This window comes from Physeter macrocephalus, chromosome 17 (genome assembly GCF_002837175.3).
Source record: "Physeter macrocephalus isolate SW-GA chromosome 17, ASM283717v5, whole genome shotgun sequence".
NCBI classification, from domain to species: Eukaryota; Metazoa; Chordata; class Mammalia; order Artiodactyla; family Physeteridae; genus Physeter; species Physeter macrocephalus.
In genome coordinates, this window is record NC_041230.1 from 44,062,879 (window position 1) to 44,082,362 (window position 19,484).

Below are 19,484 nucleotides of genomic sequence, written 5' to 3' on the forward strand. Positions count from 1 at the left end.
AAAGGAGGCAAGGATATACAATGGAGAAAAGACAGCCTCTTCAATAAGTGGTGCTGGGAAAACTGGACAGCTACATGTAAAAGAATGAAATTAGAACACTCCCTAACACCATACTCAAAAATAAACTCAAAATGGATTAAAGACCTAAATGTAAGGCCAGACACTATAAAACTCTTAGAGGAAAACAGAGGCAGAACACTCTGTGACATAAATCACAGCAAGATCCTTTTTGACCCACCTCTTAGAGAAATGGAAATAAAAACAAAAATAAACAAATGGGACCTAATGAAACTTCAAAGCTTTTTCACGGCAAAGGAAACCAATAACAAGACGAAAACCTCAGAATGGGAGAAAATATTTGCAAACGAAGCAACTGATAAAGGATTAATCTCCGAAATATACAAGCAACTCATGCAGCTCAATATCAAAAAAACAAACAACCCAATCCAAAAATGGGCAAAAGACCTAAATAGACATTTCTCCAAAGAAGATATACAGACTGCCAACAAACATGTGAAAGTATATTCAACATCACTAATCATTAGAGAAATGCAAATCAAAACTGCAATGAGATATCATCTCACACCAGTCAGAATGGCCATCATCAAAAAATCTACAAACAATAAATGCTGGAGAGGGTGTGGAGAAAAGGGAACCCTCTTGCACTGCTGGTGGGAATGTAAATTGATACAGCCACTATGGAGAACAGTATGGAGGTTCCTCAAAAAACTAAAGACAGAACTACCATACAACCCAGCAATCCCAACACTGGGCATATACCCCGAGAAAACCATAATTCAAAAAGAGTCATGTACCACAATGTTCACTGCAGCTCTATTAACAATAGCCAGGACATGGAAGCAACCTAAGTGTCCACCCACAGATGAATGGATAAAGAAGATGTGGCACATATATACAATGGAATATTACTCAGCCATAAAAAGAAATGAAAGTGAGTTATCTGTAGTGAGGTGGATGGACCTAGAGTCTGTCATACAGAGTGAAGTCAGTCAGAAAGAGAAAAACAAATACCATATGCTAACACATATATATGGAATCTGAAAAAAAAAAAAAGGTTATCAAGAACCTAGGGGCAGGACAGGAATAAAGACACAGACAGAGAGAACAGACTTGAAGACCGGGGAGGGGTAAGGGTAAGCTGGGACAAAGTGAGAGAGTGGCATGGACTTATATATACTACCAAATGTAAAACAGATAGCTAGTGGGAAGCAGTCACATAGCACAGGGAGATCAGCTTGGTGCTTTGTGACCACCTAGAGGGGTGGGATAGAGAGTGAGGGAGGGAGACGCAAGAGGGAGGAGATATGGGGATATATGTATATCTGTATAGCTGATTCACTTCGTTATAAAGCAGAAACACACCATTTTAAAGCAATTATACTCCAATAAAGATGTTAAAATATATATATATATATGATATCACTTATACGTGGAATCTAAAAAAATAAAAATGAACTTATTTCCAAAACAGAGACTCACAGACATGGAAAACAATCTTATGGTTACCAAAGGGGAAAGGGAGGTGGGGTGGAGGGATAAATTAGGAGGTTGTGATTAACATATACACACTACTATATATAAAGCAGAGTGCTCGCTTTAGCAACACATATACTAAAATTGGAATGATAAAAAGATTAGCATGGCCCCTGCACAAGGAAGACCCACAAATTCGTGAAGTGGTCCATATTTTTGTTCAGAAAATGTAATGAAGATGAAGATTCACGAAACAAGCTCTATATGTTGGTTACCTATGTTCCTGTCACCACTTTGAAAAATCTACAGTTAATGTGGATGAGCACTAACAGATTAAGTTATAGAACTGCAAAAAAATAATTAAAATAAAATAAAATAACCAACAAGGACCTACTGTATAGCACAGGGAGCTATACTCAATATTTTGTAATAACCTATAAGGGAAGAGAATCTGAAGAAATATATATATATATATATATATATATATATATATATATATAAAATCACTGTGCTGTACAACTGAAACTAACATGATATTGTATCACTAAATCAACTACACTTCTATTTTTTGAAAAACAACAAGAACAACAAAAAAGTCTTAGGAGCTCTGTGCCAGAAATGGAGATGAGGATCAAATATTTATTTCTTATTATAAATCAATCTCCAAAGCAACCAAGTTTCACAGTTGTCAACCAAGAAATAGTGCAGGAGGCCGCAAATAAGAAACGAGTTTACTGGGCGTCATAAGACTTGCAATTCAGGAGACACAGATTCAAGTAAAACCAAAAGAGCGTTTCCAGGAAGAGTCACGGCTTACAGAGGCGAAAAGCCACAAAGTTAAAAGTTGCCTGGCAAGATTTGTGATCAACTCTGACACAAGTTGGAAAACATTTGTCCTTAAGGAATCACAAGTTATTTTAGGGTCGGGTCCAATAAGTAGATAGGCTATCATGAGTTATTTTAGGGTAAAGGCCTGATAAGTATCTTGAGTTTCTGGCAGATGTTCTGCATGGCTCCATTAGGACAGTAAGTGGTCAAAAGGTCAGATTCCATCCAGGCTGAGATATGTATAAGTCACATTTCCTTAATGGCCTCCAGGCTCTCTTAGCAATGGCAACTCCATTTTGCTTTTCCTTTCACACAGTCCACCCCTTGGTCTTCAAACATGAATCCTTTATAACAAAACAATCTTAAAAGTCAAAAGATACTGGCACATTACTCGAATACCATTTAGTTATTAAGGATCCAGTCCACCAGCATTTCATATGAAAATGTCTACCACAGTGAGGCTGAAACCGAGGGCAGTCAAGAGTTCGATCCCTTAAACTCTAACTTGCTTAGTAACATCCCATAACCTGCCCTCACCAATCAAGCTTGTCTTAATTGTTCCTGCAAATTGTATACCCTCCAAGCTTCACATAGCTTAGACACATAGCTTACGGTAAGACTCCTTTAACCACCCCCAACAGATAACACCTGTGACACAAGGGTCACTATAGTAACGGTTACTTAGTTTGTTTTTCAGGAACATGGAGTTAGTCTTGCCAAGTTCAAACTGACTGGCATCATGGACCCTCCTGCTGGGCCTGCACAAGTGTCCAATGGATGATTTTCGATGTCAGAGCCAAAATCTCCACCCTTGGATCATGCTAACACCACCATTTTCTGAACATGCACCCCTGAAGAAGCATGTAACTCAGATATGCCTGTACAGAGCAGCCAGTACTTCACCTTTTTCCTGCCTCCAATCAGCTGGAAAGTCAGCTGATAGCTTTCTGGGAGTTCCCTTGTACATAACTTGTTGCTCTTCCCTTGCTGCTTTTAAGATTCTCTGTTATTAATTTTTGCCATTTTAATTACAGTGTGTCTTGATATGATTCTCTTTGGGTTGATTCTATTTGGGACTCTCTGTGCTTCTTGGACCTGAATGTCTGTATCCTTTCCCAGGTTAGGGAAGTTTTCAGTTACTCTATCTTCAAACACATTCTTGGTCCCTTTCTCTCTGTCTTCTCCTTCTGGGATCTCTATCATGTGAATTTTAGTATGCTTGATGTTGTCCCAAATTCTCTTAAACTGTCCTCATTTCTTTTTATTTTTCCTTTTTTCTGTTCAGCTTCAGTGATTTCCATTACTGTCTTCCAGCTCACTGATCTGTTCCTCTGTCATCTAATCTACTTTTGATTCCTTCTAGTGTATTTTTTATTTCAGTTATTGTATTCTTTAGCTCTGTTTGGTTCTTCTTTATAAATATAAAGGCTCTTTGTTTAACTCTTTGTTAAACTTTTCACTGTTTTCATCCATTCATCTCTCGAGTTTTTTGATCATCTTTATGATCCTTACCTTGAACTTTTTTTTTTTTTTTTTTTTGGCTGCATTGGGTCTTCGTTGCTGCATGCAGGCTTTCTCTAGTTGCAGCAAGTGGGGGCTACTCTTCATTGCGGTGCGTGGGCTTTTTTTTTTAGTTCTTCTGGGGTTTTATCCTATTCCTTTGTTTGGAACATGTTCCTCTTGTCACATCATTTTGCCTAATTTTGCTGTTTTTATTTCTGTGTATCTGGTACATTGGTATTATTTCCTGACCTTGGAGATGTGGCCTTTTGTAGGAGATGTCCTAAGCCTCCCAGCAGCACACTCCCCTCTGGTCACCAGAGTTATGTGCTCTAGGGGTGCCCCTACATCCATGAGGGCTGCGTGGGTCCTTCTGCTGTGGTGGGTTGACTATGTGGGTGGGCTGGTAGGCGTGGCTGGCCCCTGGTCCAGTTGGTTGCCAGGCCCTCCTTGTGCGGAGGCTGCCAGCCATGGTTCCCGGGGCTGGGTCACAGGCAGCTGGCGGTGGAAGCCTGGGGGAGGGGGGGGTCCCAGGGCTACTGCTGGCCCACTGGTGGGCAGAATGGGGCTCTAGGGTGAGTAGCTGTGGGGCTGGGGCTCCCAGGTCCATTGTCAGCCTGCTGGTGGTTAGGGTCAGTTCCCGACATGGCTGGCTGCAGGTTCCGGGATGTCCCAAAGCTAGACGTGGCCCACTGGTGAGTGGGGCTGGAAACTGGAGTGGCTGGCTGAGGGGTGCAAGGTGTCTCAGAGCTGGTGTTGGCTTGCTGGTGGGCACAGCTGGGGCCCAAGGAGCCCTGGGGCTGGTGTGTTAGCTGGGTCCTGACAAGGCCAGCTGCAGAGCTGCAGTGATCCTGGGGCTGGTGCCCACCCACCGGTGGGTGAAACCAAGTCCTGGGGCCAGTACCAGCCCACCAGCATACAGAGTCAGGTCCTGGGATCTCTGGCTGCAGGGTCCAGGGTTCCCAGAGCTGGTGTCGGCCCACTGGTGGGTGGGGCTGAGGCCCAGGGGGTCCTGGGGCTAGCGCTGGATTGCTGGTGGGTGGATCCAGGTCCCAGGGTCTCTGGCTGCAGGCCCCTGGGGGTCCCTGAGTTTGAACCCAACTTTCATTGTATATGTGAGATTTCCCCCACAACGAACAACTCAATTCTGAGGCCATCTACCTGGAGATGTAAGCAGTTTTTGGCAGGAAAGAGCTCTTGGCAGTAAAGAGCTCTCTGCGGGAGGCCCCTTTTGTCTTGTCACTTTAGCTAAACTATATTCTAACTAACCTTAAGCCAGGCACCCCCATGCTCTACTCATCTCCAGCCCAAGCACACCTTTCCTAAATTTGTTTTTTTAATAAATTTATTTATTTTATTTATTTATTTTTGGCTGCGTTGCATCTTCATTGCTGCACGCGGGATTTATCTAGTTGTGGTGAGTGGGGGCTACTCTTCATTGCGGTGCACGGGCTTCTCATTGCGGTGGCTTCTCTTGTTGCAGAGCATGGACTCTAGGCACGCGGTCTCAGTAGTTGTGGCACGTGGGGTCAGTAGTTGTGGTGCGCAGGCTTAGTTGCTCTGCGGCATGTGGGATCTTCCCGGACCAGGGCTGGAACCCGTGTCCTCCGCATTGGCGGGCAGATTCTTAACCACTGCGCCACCAACTTTCCTAACTTTTGATCACACAATACCGTGCCTAACCTGTTGGTTCTTTCCATAGATCAAAAAAGTAGAAAGGAAGAATAAGTAATTAACAGACGACCAGATCTCCTACCTAGCTTCCCCTTCAGTAATCTCTCAAACAAACGGTGTGAACAAGATAGCATCTAAAGAAAGGTCGACAAGCCTGCATGCAGTGGGAGATGGTGACAAGTCTGATCCCCTATTTCAATGAGTAACTGAGACCATTTCCCCTTTTCCCTTTAAAAACTTCCATGGCCGATGCTGGGCGCGAGAGGCGTGGGGCTCGCGGGCCAGGACGCAGGCGTGGCTATGGGGCGCACGCGGCCGCTCCCTGGCCTTGGCGCACGCTGCCCGTGAGCTCCACACGGGAGACCGGCGGCACTCGGCGGGGGTGGGGCCGGGCGGGCGTCGTCTGAGCCTGTCGGAGGCGGGGATCGTGAATTCGGCGCCCCACCGTCTGCAGCCCCACCTGTGCCTCATGCGATTGGACAAGCCCATCGGAACCTGGCTGCCGTATCTGCCATGTACTTAGAGCACTGCTTTCGCAGCCCAACCAGGTGGTTTTCCGGATTGGTACATATTATCCCTCTTTGGCACTGGAGCTGTTCTGCTGCGTGGAGCAGGCTGTACTATTAATGACGTGTGGGAACGGGACTACGATAAAAAGGTTACAAGAACAGCAAGTCACCCAATAGCTGCTGGAGACATTTCAACTTTTCAATCCTTTGTTTTTCTCGGGGGACAGCTGGACTTGGCACTAGGCGTTCTTCTGTGTCTGAATTACTACAGTATAGCTTTTGGAGCGGCAGCCCTACTTCTTGTCATCACCCACCTGCTAATGAAGAGAATTACATACTGGCCTCAATTAGCCTTGGGGTTGACTTTTAATTGGGAAGCATCACGTGGATGGTCTGCTATCAAGGGCTCCTGTGATCCATCTGTTTGCCTCCCTCTTTATTTTTCTGGAATTATGTGGACTCATATACGATACTATCTATGCTCGTCAGGACAAGACAGATGATGCTCTGATCGTGAAGTCCACGGCAGTGCTGTTCCGTGAAGATACCAAGCAGTGGCTCGGTGGCTTCAGTGTGGCAATGCTGGGGGCGCTGAGCCTGCTGGGAGTGAACAACGGTCAGCCTGTGCCCTACTGCACTGCTCTGGCTGCTGCAGCAGGAGCCCATCTGGCTCACCAGGTTTACACTCTGGATATCCACAGACCTGAGGATTGCTGGGATAAATTCACCTCCAACAGAACAGTAGGACTAATAATTTTTTTAGGGATTGTCCTTGGGAATTTGTGGAAAGAAAAGGAGGCAGATGAAACAAAGAAAAATATAGATAATAGAATGGAAAATTAGCAAATTAAGTTTATCTGGGGATTTTTAAAATAAACTTTTACAAAACACTCTCAGGTCTTATTACCACATAACTGGATCTGAATAACAGTCTTACAATATGTTAATGAATTACAAACCAGTAGATGAAGTTTTAGCACATTTTTTTAATGGACTTATATGTCATTATCAAGCTAATTTTTTTTTTTTAAAGAAGATGCTGGGGGTAGGAGTTTATTAATTAATTTATTTATTTTTGCCATGTTGGGTCTTCGTTTCTGTGTGAGGGCTTTCTCTAGTTGTGGCAAGCGGGGGCCACTCTTCATCGCAGTGCGCGGGCCTCTCTTGTGGAGCACAGGCTCCAGACGCGCAGGCTCAGCAGTTGTGGCTCACAGGCCCAGCCGCTCCGCGGCATGTGGGATCCTCCCAGACCAGGGCTCGAACCCATGTCCACTGCATTAGCAGGCAGACTCTCAACAACTGTGCCACCGGGGAAGCCCCGTTTTAGAGCATTTTTGCCTGGATTTTGGTTCAAGTATGTACTAGTTGAATTCTAACCCTGTCACAGAAACCAGGAACTCTTCCGGATTTGCCATCACCTGGAGTATTTTTAAGTTAATGCATGCTTCTCATTATAATTCTCATCTGCTGTTACAGGAATTATGTGAGTTTTGGCACTTTAGAAAAAAACCTAATGTGTGTCTCATCTAAATGAATGTCTCTGTATGAAAATGGACTCCCTTTTTAGGGGAAAATAAAAGTTGCTACAGAAAGTTTGGGCTTATTATTCTTTGGGTTGACCTTTACTTACTGCCGAAAGCTGTAATTCAGGAAACTATTCTATTTTTTTATATTTTAAGAGAATTTAAATCAGTAAATAAAGATTTTTACCTATTATACCTGTTCAAAACAAAACAAAACAACAAACTTCTATGGCCAAGCATAATCTTCAGAGTTAGATTTGGGACACGAGTCTGCCTTCTCCCCAGAATGCTAGCTTTCTGATTAGGAACATTAGGAAAAGGAACATTTTCCATTTCTCCTAACACTTGCTTCTTGAGTATTGATTTTCAAGCAGTGAGAGCAGCTGGACCCGTTTGGTAGCCTCAGATTCTGCATTTTAAGGGTTCAGTCCTACCAGACAGCACCGCAACTCATTTCACACTCCAGTCACAGGTCCACGTTGTTACCTGTGCTTCTGACCAACCAGCTATAAATCAGACGTTCCCACGACCCCCTCCTTGGGTTCAATTAATTTGCTAGTGTGGCTCTCAGAACTCCGGAAACTCATTTTTACTCACTGGATTTATTATATAAGAATATAATTCAGGTGGAACAGAGTAGTAGTCAGTGGAGAGCCCAGAAATAAACCCACACACCTACAGTCAATTAATTTGCAACAAAGGAGACAAGAATACATAATGGAGAAAAGACAGACTCTTCAGCAAGTGGTGTTGGAAAAGCTGGACAGCCACATGTAAATCAATGAAGTTAGAACACTCCCTCACATCATACACAAAAATAAATTCGAAATAGCTTAAAGACTTAAATGTAAGACTGGATACTATAAAACTTCTAGAAAAGAACATAGGCAAAACATTTTCTGACATAATTCGTAGCAACGTTTTCTTAGGCGAGTCTCTCAAGGCAATAGAAATAAAAGCAAAAATAAACAAATGGGACCTAGTTAAACTTACAAGCTTTTGTACAGCAAAGGAAACTATAAACAAAATGAAAAGACAACCCACAGAATGGGAGAAAATATTTACAAATGATGTGATTGACAAGGGCTTAATTTCCAAAATATACAAACAGCTCATACAGTTCATACAGCTCAATATCAAAAACAAACAACCCAATCAAAAAATGGACAGAAGACCTAAATAGACATTTCTCCAAAGGAGACTTACATATAGCCAACAGGCACATGAAAAGATGCTCAACATCACTAATTATTAGAGAAATGCAAATCAAAACTACAATGAGCGGCTTCCCTGGTGGCGCAGCAGTTGAGAGTCCACCTGCCAATGCAGGGCACACGGGTTTGGGCCCTGGTCTGGGAGGATCGCACATGCCGCAGAGCAGCTAAGCCCGTGAGCCACAACTATTGAAGCCCCCATGCCTAGAGCCCACGCTCCACAACGGGAGAGGCCACGGCAGTGAGAAGCCCATCCACCACAACAAGGAGTGGCCCCTGCTCGCCGCAACTAGAGGAAGCCCGAGCCTAGCAACAAAGACCCAACTCAGCCAAAAATAAATAAATTAATTAATTTAAAAAAACACTACAGTGAGGTACCACCTCATGTGGGTCAGAATGGCCATCATCAAAAAGTCTACAAATAACAAATGCTGGAGAGGGTGTAGAGAAAAGGGAACCCTCCTACACTGTTGGTGGGAATATAAATTGGTGCAGCCACTATGGAGAACAGTATGGAGGTTCCTCAAACAACTAAAACTATTGTTGCCATATGATCCAGCAATCTCACTCCTGGGCATATATCCAGAGAAAACCATACTTCAAAAAGATACATGCACCCCAATGTTCATTGCAGCACTATTTACAATAGCCAAGACATGGAAACAACCTAAATGTCCATTGACAGATGAATGGATAAAGAAGTGTGGTACATATATACAATGGAATATTACTCAGCCATAAAAAAGAATGAAATAACGCCATTTGCAGCAATGTAGATGGACCTAGAGATTACTTTCTGAAGTCAGTCAGAAAGAGAAAGACAAATAGCAGATGATATCACTTATACATGAAATCTAAAATATGACACAGGGGCTTCCCTGGTGGCGCAGTGGTTGAGAGTCCGCCTGCCGATGCAGGGGACGCAAGTTTGTGCCCCGGTCTGGGAAGATCCCACATGCCGCGGAGCGGCGGGGACTGTGAGCCATGGCCGCTGAGCCTGCGTGTCCGGAGCCCGTGCTCCGCAACGGGAGAGGCCACAACAGTGAGAGGCCCACGTACCGCAGAAAAATAAAATAAAATAAATAAAAATAAAATAAAATAAAATAAAATATGACACAAATGAACTTATCTACTAAACAGAAGCAGAATCACAGACACAGAGAACAGACTTGTGGTTGCCAAGGGGGTGGGGGGAGGGATGGACTGGGAGTTTGAGATTAGCAGATGCAAACCATTAGAGAGAGAATACATAAACAAGGTCCTACTGCATAGCACAGGGAACTATATTCAATATCCTGTGATAAACTATAATGAAAAAGAATATGAATAGGAATGTGTGTATATATATATATATACATATGTATAACAGAATCACTAGGCTATACAGTAGAAATAAACACATCATTGTAAATCAACTATACTTTAATAAATAAATTTTTTTTAAAAAGACTATAACTCAGGGGACTTCTCTGGTGGCACAGTGGTTAAGAATCTGCCTGCCAGGCTTTCCCTGGTGGTGCAGTGGTTAAGAATCCATCTGCCAATGCAGGGGACACAGGTTCAAGCCCTGGTCCAGGTAGATCCCACATGCCGCGGAGCAACCAAGCCCGTGCGTCACAACTACTGAGCCTGTGCACCACAACTACTGAAGCCCACGCGCCTAGAGCCCGTGCTCCACAACGAGAGAAGCCACCACAATGAGAAACGTGCACACTGCAATGAACAGTAGCCCCCGCTCGCCGTAACTAGAGAAAGCCCACATGCAGCAACGAAGACCCAATGCAGCCAAAAATAAATAAATGAATGAGTGAATGAATGTATATAAGTCAGGAACAGCCAGATGGAAGAGATGCACAGGGCAAGGTATGGGGAAGGGCACGGAGTATACATGCTCTCCGCAGGTGTACCACTCCCCCTGAATCTCCATGTGTTCACCAGCCCAGAAGCTCTCCAAACCCTGTTCTTTTGGGGTTTTATGGGTGCGTCATTACATAGGCATGATTGATTCAACCTCCCTGGAGGTCAGATCCCTCTAATCACATGATTGGCTTCTCCAGCAACCAGCTCCCAACCTTAGGTGAGTTCCAGAAGTCACCTCATTAACATAAAAAATACACCTTTATGACTCTCATCACTTCAGAAATTCTAAGAGTCTTAGGAGCTCTGTGCTAGAAATCGGGATGAAGAGCAAATATTTGTTTCTTATTATCAGTCACAATATCACAAACGGGTTTATTATTTCCACGGCCATAGTGACCCAAATGACCCCTTCATTTCCAACCCTGAAGAGGCCCAATTTGACCCTGAGCCCAGAGAATTCTTTTTACGGGGCACTCCGCCTTGTTACAGGGTGGCAGGACTATATTTTATTGGAGCTGCTGAAACCATCCAAAAGGCACTGGAGAGCGCTGACATGCTTGCTAGACATGGAGGAGATTCCCACCCAGAAGCCCAGATACTCCAGACTTGAGAAAATTTATTCGGGGAAACCTCACTAAAATGGAGCCAAGAGACCAGAAAAGGGAGCTCCCCCCACATACACTCTGCCATCAATACAGACCTCGACAGGAAGAGACCCTTACTTGGCATCTCCCACAGGAAGTGACAGCACCATCTCCAGTAGGAGGAAGATTTTCCCCTTGCCTGGCAACAGCTCAGCCAATGAGAGACTGTCACGACCCAAGCATGAAAAGCCCCTATACTTCAAACTCCCAGTTTCCCCCAATGGACTTTGGTTTATAACAGCCCCTCCCAACTTCCCCTTCTCTAGGAAAGAGGTTCCTCTCCTTTGTTTTACTGGACTTCCATGTGGTATGCCATAGTTGCATGTCCCAAATCGCAATTCTTTGCTGTTCTTGAATAAACCAAGTTTGCTAGGCTGTTTTACTGTTTCAGGTTACAGACTCAGGGCCCTCTACTCCAGTTGCCCTGGAAGGGTCTCCCTTGAAACCGGCATTCTCCAGCCACAGCCTTCCTCTGCTGTCCACCTTCCTGCCGCACAGACACCTTCTGACCCCGAGCCCGTCCCCGACACTCTCGCTGCCCGCTTCCCTAACCTCCAGGACTGGCAGCCACCGAAGCCCCTCCCCTAGAAAACTGGCAGCTCCCTGAGGCTTGCCCCACCTCCCGAGGACAATCACCCTTACACCACTCTGGTGGTGCCCTTGGGACAATAAAAATTTACTCCTTTTTGGCCGTATTAGGCTCTGGGGCCCAAGTCACTGTCATTCGAGGCAATTCCTCTAAATTCCCTAAAAGGAAGTCTTTGCCTATAAATCAATCAAAGGTGTAAAAACCCATTCGGATGTAACTATTGGGACCATTCATCTCAAACAGCTAGCTACCTCTGGTGGTGCCGCCCTGGTTTTCTTTTCCTATTGCAGGCATGGATCCACTGACACAACACCATGCCCCATGGACTAAGCCCAAGCTCTTGGCTTTTCTGGTAGGACTCGCCAACTGGACACCAGCGACTCTTTCTCCGGGTCAAGATGGTAAACATTCCCCAATACTGTTTTAAACAGGGCACTGAAGGCCCATGTCCTATCATTAAAGATATGCTTGAGGGACTTCCCTGGCGGTCCAGTGGCTAAGACTCCGAGCTCCCAATGCAGGGGGTCTGGGTTTGATCTCTGGTCAGGGAACTAGATCCCACATGCAGCAACTAAGAATTAGCATGCTGCAACTAAAGATCCCGCACGCTGCAATGAGGATCCTGCATGCCTCAACTAAGACCCGACACAGCCAAATAAACAGATATTTTAAAATAAATACATAGGACATCCCACAGTGGTTAAGAATCCGCCTGCCAATGCAGGCCACACGGGTTCGATCCCTGGTCCGAGAAGATCCCACGTGCCGCAGAGCAACTAAGCCCATGTGCCACAACTGAGCCTGCGTGCCACAACTACTGAAGCCCGCGTGCCTAGAGCCCGTGCTCCCAACAAGAGAAGCCGCCGCAATGAGAAGCCCGCGCACCTCAACGAAGAGTAGCCCCCTCTCGCCGCAACTAGAGAAAGCCCGCGTGCAGCAACAAAGACCCAACGCAGCCAAAAATAAAAATAAATTTTAAATAAATAAATACATACATAAATAAATAAGATATGCTTCAGCTGAGAGTCATTAGGCCCACAGTCTCCTCTGCAATAGCCCCATGGGGCTGGTACTTAAGCCAGCCACTAATGATGGCGCCTCACCATTGACAATGGAGACCTCAATGCTCAGGTTCTCCCCGATTAAGGCTTCAACTCCTAATGCCATAGAACTCATTGAGGACATACAACGGGTCCAGGGAGCATCCTCAGTAGTCGTCAACCTACTCACCAGTTCTGTTCTGTTCCCGTCATGGCGGATGGGGACATGTTCCCGGGGAGACCCACCACTCCCTCGGGCAGATTGACTGCCTCGGCCGCTGCCCCCTCCTGCCGACACACTCATCGCTGCTGACACGCGGGACCCCTCTGCTCGACCCCCGCCCAGGGCTCCTCCTCAAACAGGCCTTTCCTGACTACATTTGTCTTGTGCCCTTTGCATCACTAGACATTTTTGACTCTGACCCGGGCACCCACTTTGCTGGCCTCACCAAGCACGAGAACAGCGTATTTTCTTCCTCTTTTGGCCATGCAGAGCCATGCCGAACAGCTTTGCGGATCTTAGTTCCCCGACCAGGGAGTGAATCCGGGCCAGCGGTGAAGCACCGAGCCCTAACCACCGGACCGCCAGGGAATTCCCAGAATGGCCTCCTTAAAGAGCCTCTCCTTACTTTGCTGTCAAGCAAGTGGTCCCTGAGATGCATCAAGCTAGGACCCCATCTTGCTTGATTCTCACCCCCTGGGCCTTCTTACCCCACATAACAATTATTATCCACGCCCCACCCCGAAGCTCCACTTTCAGTCATCTCTGGCAATCCTCAAGCTTTCACCCTCCAAGACAGTGTCCTTTTTCTTCTGACCTCTGACTCCACTCCCCCCTTCCACTATGGTTTTTCCATCATTTCATCACTTGCTTCACGCTGGTGACCTGATCGAGGGCAGGTAGTCCAATGTGACCCCTCATCAGTGCGTGTCCCCCAGGCCAGAAGCCCAGCAAGTTAGTGCAAAATCATTTCTTCTAAAGCCCTGACAATGGAGGGGTCACCTCCATGCCGGTCGCTCTCCCCGTTTATAGAGGCTGCAAGGGCTGGCAGATGACATGAGATCTCCTACTAATTCACAGGAAGTAGAACTCATTGCCTGAGGACCAAACCCTGGCACGGTTTGGGTGTCTGAAAAAGGGAAAGAAACTCTCTGCTCGGTAGATTTGAGCCAAACTTGGAGACGAGAATATGGTGAGAAAGCTACAAGTCATGGCTGGACCCCCATGCTAGACGCCGTAACCCACAACCCACAGCTTTCTCCCCAAGCACCACCACTCATCCGTTCATCAATATACAAATAGCTCAGCCACGGAACCTCCACCCCGCCTGCCCAAGCTCATCAAGCATCAGTGCTCTATGTGGCTGTGACTATTCTTATGACTTTGCACTGGCCGGGGGGTGATGGGGTTACTGGTAGACCCCTCGGGCCAACCATCATGCAGATCCAATACTGGAACACACCACTCCCGCTTGCAATTGCACCACCGGGTGGAGAAGCAGGGAGTGTTGGAGAGCCCTACTGAGAAGGGCTCAGGTCACTACGTCACCCAGCCTGGGGCAAGGGATGGAATCCCTTTATAGGCAACTGGTCCTCTGGAAGCTGTGTCTGAATGACACTCGCCTCCGGATTCCTATACATGGAACGTTGCGACCAGCTGGCCCTGCTATTGACTGTACATAAAACCCCTCTGGTTATGGGGACCGTGACCTCATGGTTTCTCCTTTGCCCTCACGGATCGGTCCCAGGAAATTGCATTCCTAAGAGCCTCTCTAGCCTGGAGTATAAATGTGCCCAGGACCTTCATGTGCTTTGGATGAGCTCCTTGGGAGATGAAAGGGCAGCTGCCTATGCCATGGCCGAATGTGCCCCCTGAAGACCCAGGGGAGCCCTTCACAGTTTGGTTCACTAGGAGCAGCTGCAGATAGGCAGCTCAGTCCTCAGGGAAACCTCCGAGTCACATCAGGGTAGCCTACGACCAGCCCATGACCAAGTACCCCAACCGACAGCCACACGGGAGGGTCGCCCACTGCCGGGGTGGCCGCCTCTCCACAGCACCTCACCTCTGAGACGGACTCATCGCTGGAGAGGACACCATCTCGGACGACATGGCCCCAGCCCAAGTTCGCCGCTGGAGACGCCTATACCTCTTGCACCAGAGATGACAACCCAGGGACACACCACCCTGTCAGAAACCTCACCACTTCACTTGCCCAGATGTTGAAATATTACCCAAATCTTCGAACAGATTCCCAGAGTCCCCGAGATCACTGACCTATTTTCATGGCTGGACGCTTTAAGTTTGGGACAGCAGCTACGAACAACATTGCAGACTGTATGTTATTATAGGATTTGTGCATTTAGGATTTAGAGGTGTACTTCGTTGGTTACAGTGTGCCCTCCCCCTGACTTCTAACTTATCTGCTACCCGGGCTGTTAGTGTCCTTACCCCCGACCCTGGGGCCTCAGCATCACAGGGTGGATTGTAGCGTAAGTGCCAGACAGTGAGGTGTTTTGTCTTGTTTTAATCTTTTGGCCGCGCTGTGAGGCACGGGGGATCTTAGTTCCCTGACCGGGGATCGAACTCAAGCCCCCTGTGTTGGCAGCGTGGAGCCTTAACCACGGGACTGCCAGGGAAGTCCCTGTTTGGTTGGGTTTTTTTAATTTTAAAGCAAGCGCCTGATAAACTCGATTGCCCAGACATCCACTTCAAAGACAACTCCGTCACATAAACACGTTGCCGGTCGCACGACTAGGTAAAGAGTCAGCCCACCCCCACGTGGTGCTGCCGCAGCTGGGCTGAAGACCCACCGTGGGAACCTCGTTCGTGATTAAGAGCGCTGCTTCGCGGCGTAAGGAGAGGAACGGCTCCTGCCTCGTAAAGCCCACAGTCGAGTCTAGTCAACAGGTGAATCCAGTGGAGCAGAATTAGTTTCTAGCAGAGGGGAATACAAGGCTTGTGAGACCTCGGAGGAGGAAGCATCTAACTCGGATTGAGGCAAAGGAGGCCTGAGAGAATCTGAGGTGCCGCAGAATGCCAGGTTGTTTACGGAGGCCCCTTAGCCTGCTGGTCGCCCGTCCTTGATTTCTTTCGATCGCGCAGATTGAGCAGGACCCCCGGTAGCGGTCCATCTATTCTGCCCCAGTGCTTCCAGGCCCTCCTGACCAACTCCATCACTCTGCGGGCCGGGACCCAGCTGCCCGGCCCGCCCTGCCACCATCACGGTAACTGCATCCTCCCGGCAGTTTCTTGTAGCAGCGTCTCCTACGGCCCAGGCTGGCCTAAAGAGGGCACCGGGGGTGAACTTCTCAGCCAGGCTGGTGGCCCTCCCTCCAGCACATTCCTTCCTACTCTGGTGTGCCTTCCGGGCCTTCCCGTGGACGCCAGCCGCTGGGCGTCCTGCTTTACACAGCACGGCCACCCTACCACGCCCGCTTCTCTCAGCCTTAAATCCCTTCTTCCACCGTCTGACCTGGTCATTCTGGCATCTGGCCCTCATTTAGTGGGGTCCAGGGCTGGTTTCTGGCTTCTAGGAGCCATCCAGGCAGCAAGTGGGCACCATCCCTGGGGGACCCGGCTAGGGTGTTAAATCCTGTGTCCTGGGAGAGGGCTCCCAAATCAATAATCTCTCCCTTATCTGATTTTATGTTCTGACCCCGCTTGATCCAGGGCTCACCTGGCCTTGCTCGTGAGGTCCTGCAGCTCCCTGGGACGCAGTTTCTTTCCTCTCTTATCAGACCGAGCACACCTCCAGGAGTGGAGGTGGGGCCTATGCTGAGGAGCCTGTGGTCCTGCAGGGCCCTGACCCCGGCCTGGCAGACTCGCCTAGCTTGAACGTTTAACCTTTGGAGCCTGGCTGCTCTACGACTACACCCTGGCCCCTATGCTGAGCTTTCTCACCAGGGAAGCGCGGAGGTTGGGCAGCTCTTTCTGTGCTCCCAAGGAGGCTCTCCGGCCTTCACGCCTAGCTTTTAACTGGCTATGAATCACTCTCAGCTTTTCCTTTTCTTTTTCTGAAGGCTGAATTGTGTTTAGCAACAGCTACGCCGTTTCACCAGCCTTACAGTTTCTCCCTCCACCCCCCGTATTTCACCAACTCCTGACATGTGGAAAACCCACTAGTGAATTCTCTGCCACCAGACTACCATCCCAGTTTGTCAGGGGTGGAAGTTTTAACAATTTCATCGTTACCTTGTGCCTCGGGGGGTGCTGCACCTACCAAGGGGGAAGGGGTCCTCACGGCCACAGCCGGCAGAGAGCGGTTCAACTCCAGAATCCCGTCCTAGTGCCTGCTTTCTGGAGTCCACCCGCGCCTGGTACCAAGAGTCACAATTCGAGCTTCCGGGGAGCAGACTCTGCGATGGAGGTCAGCCCCAGCAAGCGTATCACGGAGTGTTTCCAGGATCAACACCTGGGAAGGGAAGGGATGGCCCTTTAAAACCCCGCTGACCAATCAGGGATGTGGGCCGCCCAGAAAGGCAGCATGACCTTGGTCAGGATGATTCTCTGCAGCTGAGGAAATTGCCAGAGAGGACTGACAGCTGAGGGCTGTCTGTGGGCAACACTCCCTGCAGCTGGGGTGTCGGTCAGCGCTGGAGGGGGTCTGGGCAGCTCATCACCGTGTCCGCTAGCTGTGGGTACAGATATCGGCTGATAAGCGACTGGTGAACGATGTGACACTCTCCAGAAGTGAATGATCACCATCCTCTTCTGATCGGTCCAGACATTTCAGTTAAATAGGAAGCTAGGTCATCTGTGGACAGAGAAGGTTGGCCATATGCCCTAACTGTGCCTAAGGAAGAACAGGGACACTGTATGGGCTAAGTGAAGTAAGTCAGAAAGAGAAAGACAAATACCATATGCTATCACTTACATGTGGAATCTAAAATATGGCACAAATGAACCTATCTATGAAACAGAAACAGAATCACAGACATAGAGAACAGATTGGTGGTTGCCAAGGGGGAGGTGGGTAGGAGAGGAATGGAGTGAGAGTTTAGGGTTAGCAGGTGCAAACTATTATATATAGGATGGATAAACAACAAGGTCCTACTGTATAGCACAGGGAACTATATTCAATATCCTGTGATAAACCATAATGGAAAAGAATATGAAAAAGAATATATATATATGTATAACTGAATCACTCTTCTGTACAGCAGAAATTAACACATTGTAAATCAACTATACTTCAATTTAAAAAATTAAAAATAAACAAATAAATAGTTAAAAAAAAAAGAATACTGTATGGGGCAGCCTCAGCAGGGCCCATTAAGCACACCCTGCCCTACAGAGGGTCTGCGTGCAAACTGAGACAGACTCCCAATTAATGATGCATCGGCAGGCGGATTCTCAACCACTGCGCCACCAGGGAAGCCCCATGGAATTTTTTAACTATACTTTTCAGTGTAACGCCTAATTGGAAACCACTTGGGTATGCAAATCTACTTTTTCAACTGCAATATTTTATGAAATTTAAATACAGATCAAGTATTCCTGATGAAAATTTAGCATCCTAATTGAGATGTGCTGTAAGTGCAAATTACACACTGGACTTCAAAGACCTAGTATGAGAAAAAGAATGTAAAATATACATTCAAAATATATATACAGAATGTAAAAAGAATGTAAATTTTTAAAATTATTTTAAAAATAATTATTTAAAATTAATAATTTAAAAACATGTTGAAATGATAATAATTGGATATACTGAGTTAAATAAAATATATAAATAAAATTAATTCACCTATTTCTTTTAATTTTTTTTAGAAGGGCTATGAGATCATCTAAAATCACCCATTTGGCTCACATCACATTTCGAAGTCAGAAGCCAGGCACAGCCTTGCAGTTTTCACATGGGCCACGAGGGGGCGATCTTATCCCGGGATTGCGGTTTTCAGACTCCAGGGGTAGGGTTGGCAAAATGGTTGGCAGAGGTGAAGACAGGTCTTGCTAGTGAGTGAAAAAGTAACTTAACCAGGCTTGTGTTTGCTACTGCATTTTTATACGCATCACATCCCACATTCCTTTGCATGTAAATGGTTTTGATGTAGATATAAAATGCTTGTACTTTCCTCTCCAAGTTTGAGGGGTTCCCCCACCCCAAACCTGCGGTGTTCCTTAAAACAGTGGGCTTTAAATAATATTTTAAACACTTTACTTTGTGACCCCACTCCTCTGCCCAACGCTTCTCTCTCATTTTTCTTTTCTCCCTTTCACATGTTCATTCTCCAAATCAGGTTCTGCTATCTGGGGGCTTTCTTCCCTGTCCTTAGTAATTAAATTGTATGTGTAGCCTTAATTTCAACATATTATGACCCACTATCAGAACACCTAAAATTCCACCAGGAAGAGAAAGAAATTAGGAAGAATACTGAAAGGGAAATGCAGCAGGGAGGCCAATGCCATTCCTTCCCAGATGCCCGGTTAGTGTGGACTACCAGCTCCCTTCCCAAAGACTAGCCCTGTAGAAACTCTAGAGGGAAAGAAACATCAAGATATGGGGTTTCCCTGGTGGCGCAGTGGTTGAGAATCTGCCTGCCGATGCAGGGGACACGGGTTCGTGCCCCGGTGCAGGAGGATCCCACATGCCGCGGAGCGGCTGGGCC

General features: G+C 46.9%; 2 protein-coding genes and 1 non-coding gene across 3 annotated transcripts in view; 2 read left to right on the forward strand and 1 right to left on the reverse strand.

The window, feature by feature from the left end:
* Positions 1-1,608: 1,608 nt before the first annotated feature.
* On the forward strand, positions 1,609-1,712 carry LOC112065245 (U6 spliceosomal RNA). Its single transcript, XR_002891925.1, has one exon. It is a non-coding gene; the product is annotated as a U6 spliceosomal RNA (small nuclear RNA).
* A 2,755-nt stretch (positions 1,713-4,467) lies between these two features.
* On the forward strand, positions 4,468-6,848 carry LOC102975693 (4-hydroxybenzoate polyprenyltransferase, mitochondrial-like). Its single transcript, XM_055078922.1, is given in 4 exon segments — positions 4,468-4,517; positions 4,600-4,625; positions 5,760-6,465; positions 6,467-6,848. Coding segments are annotated over 4 exon segments (1,164 nt in total).
* Positions 6,849-17,462: 10,614 nt separating this feature from the next.
* LOC102975993 (chymotrypsinogen B-like) overlaps positions 17,463-19,484 on the reverse strand; it is a 7,573-nt gene continuing 5,551 nt past the window's right edge. The window contains 1 exon segment of the mRNA XM_024125154.1: positions 17,463-17,507. Coding sequence (XP_023980922.1) covers positions 17,463-17,507 — 45 coding nt within the window.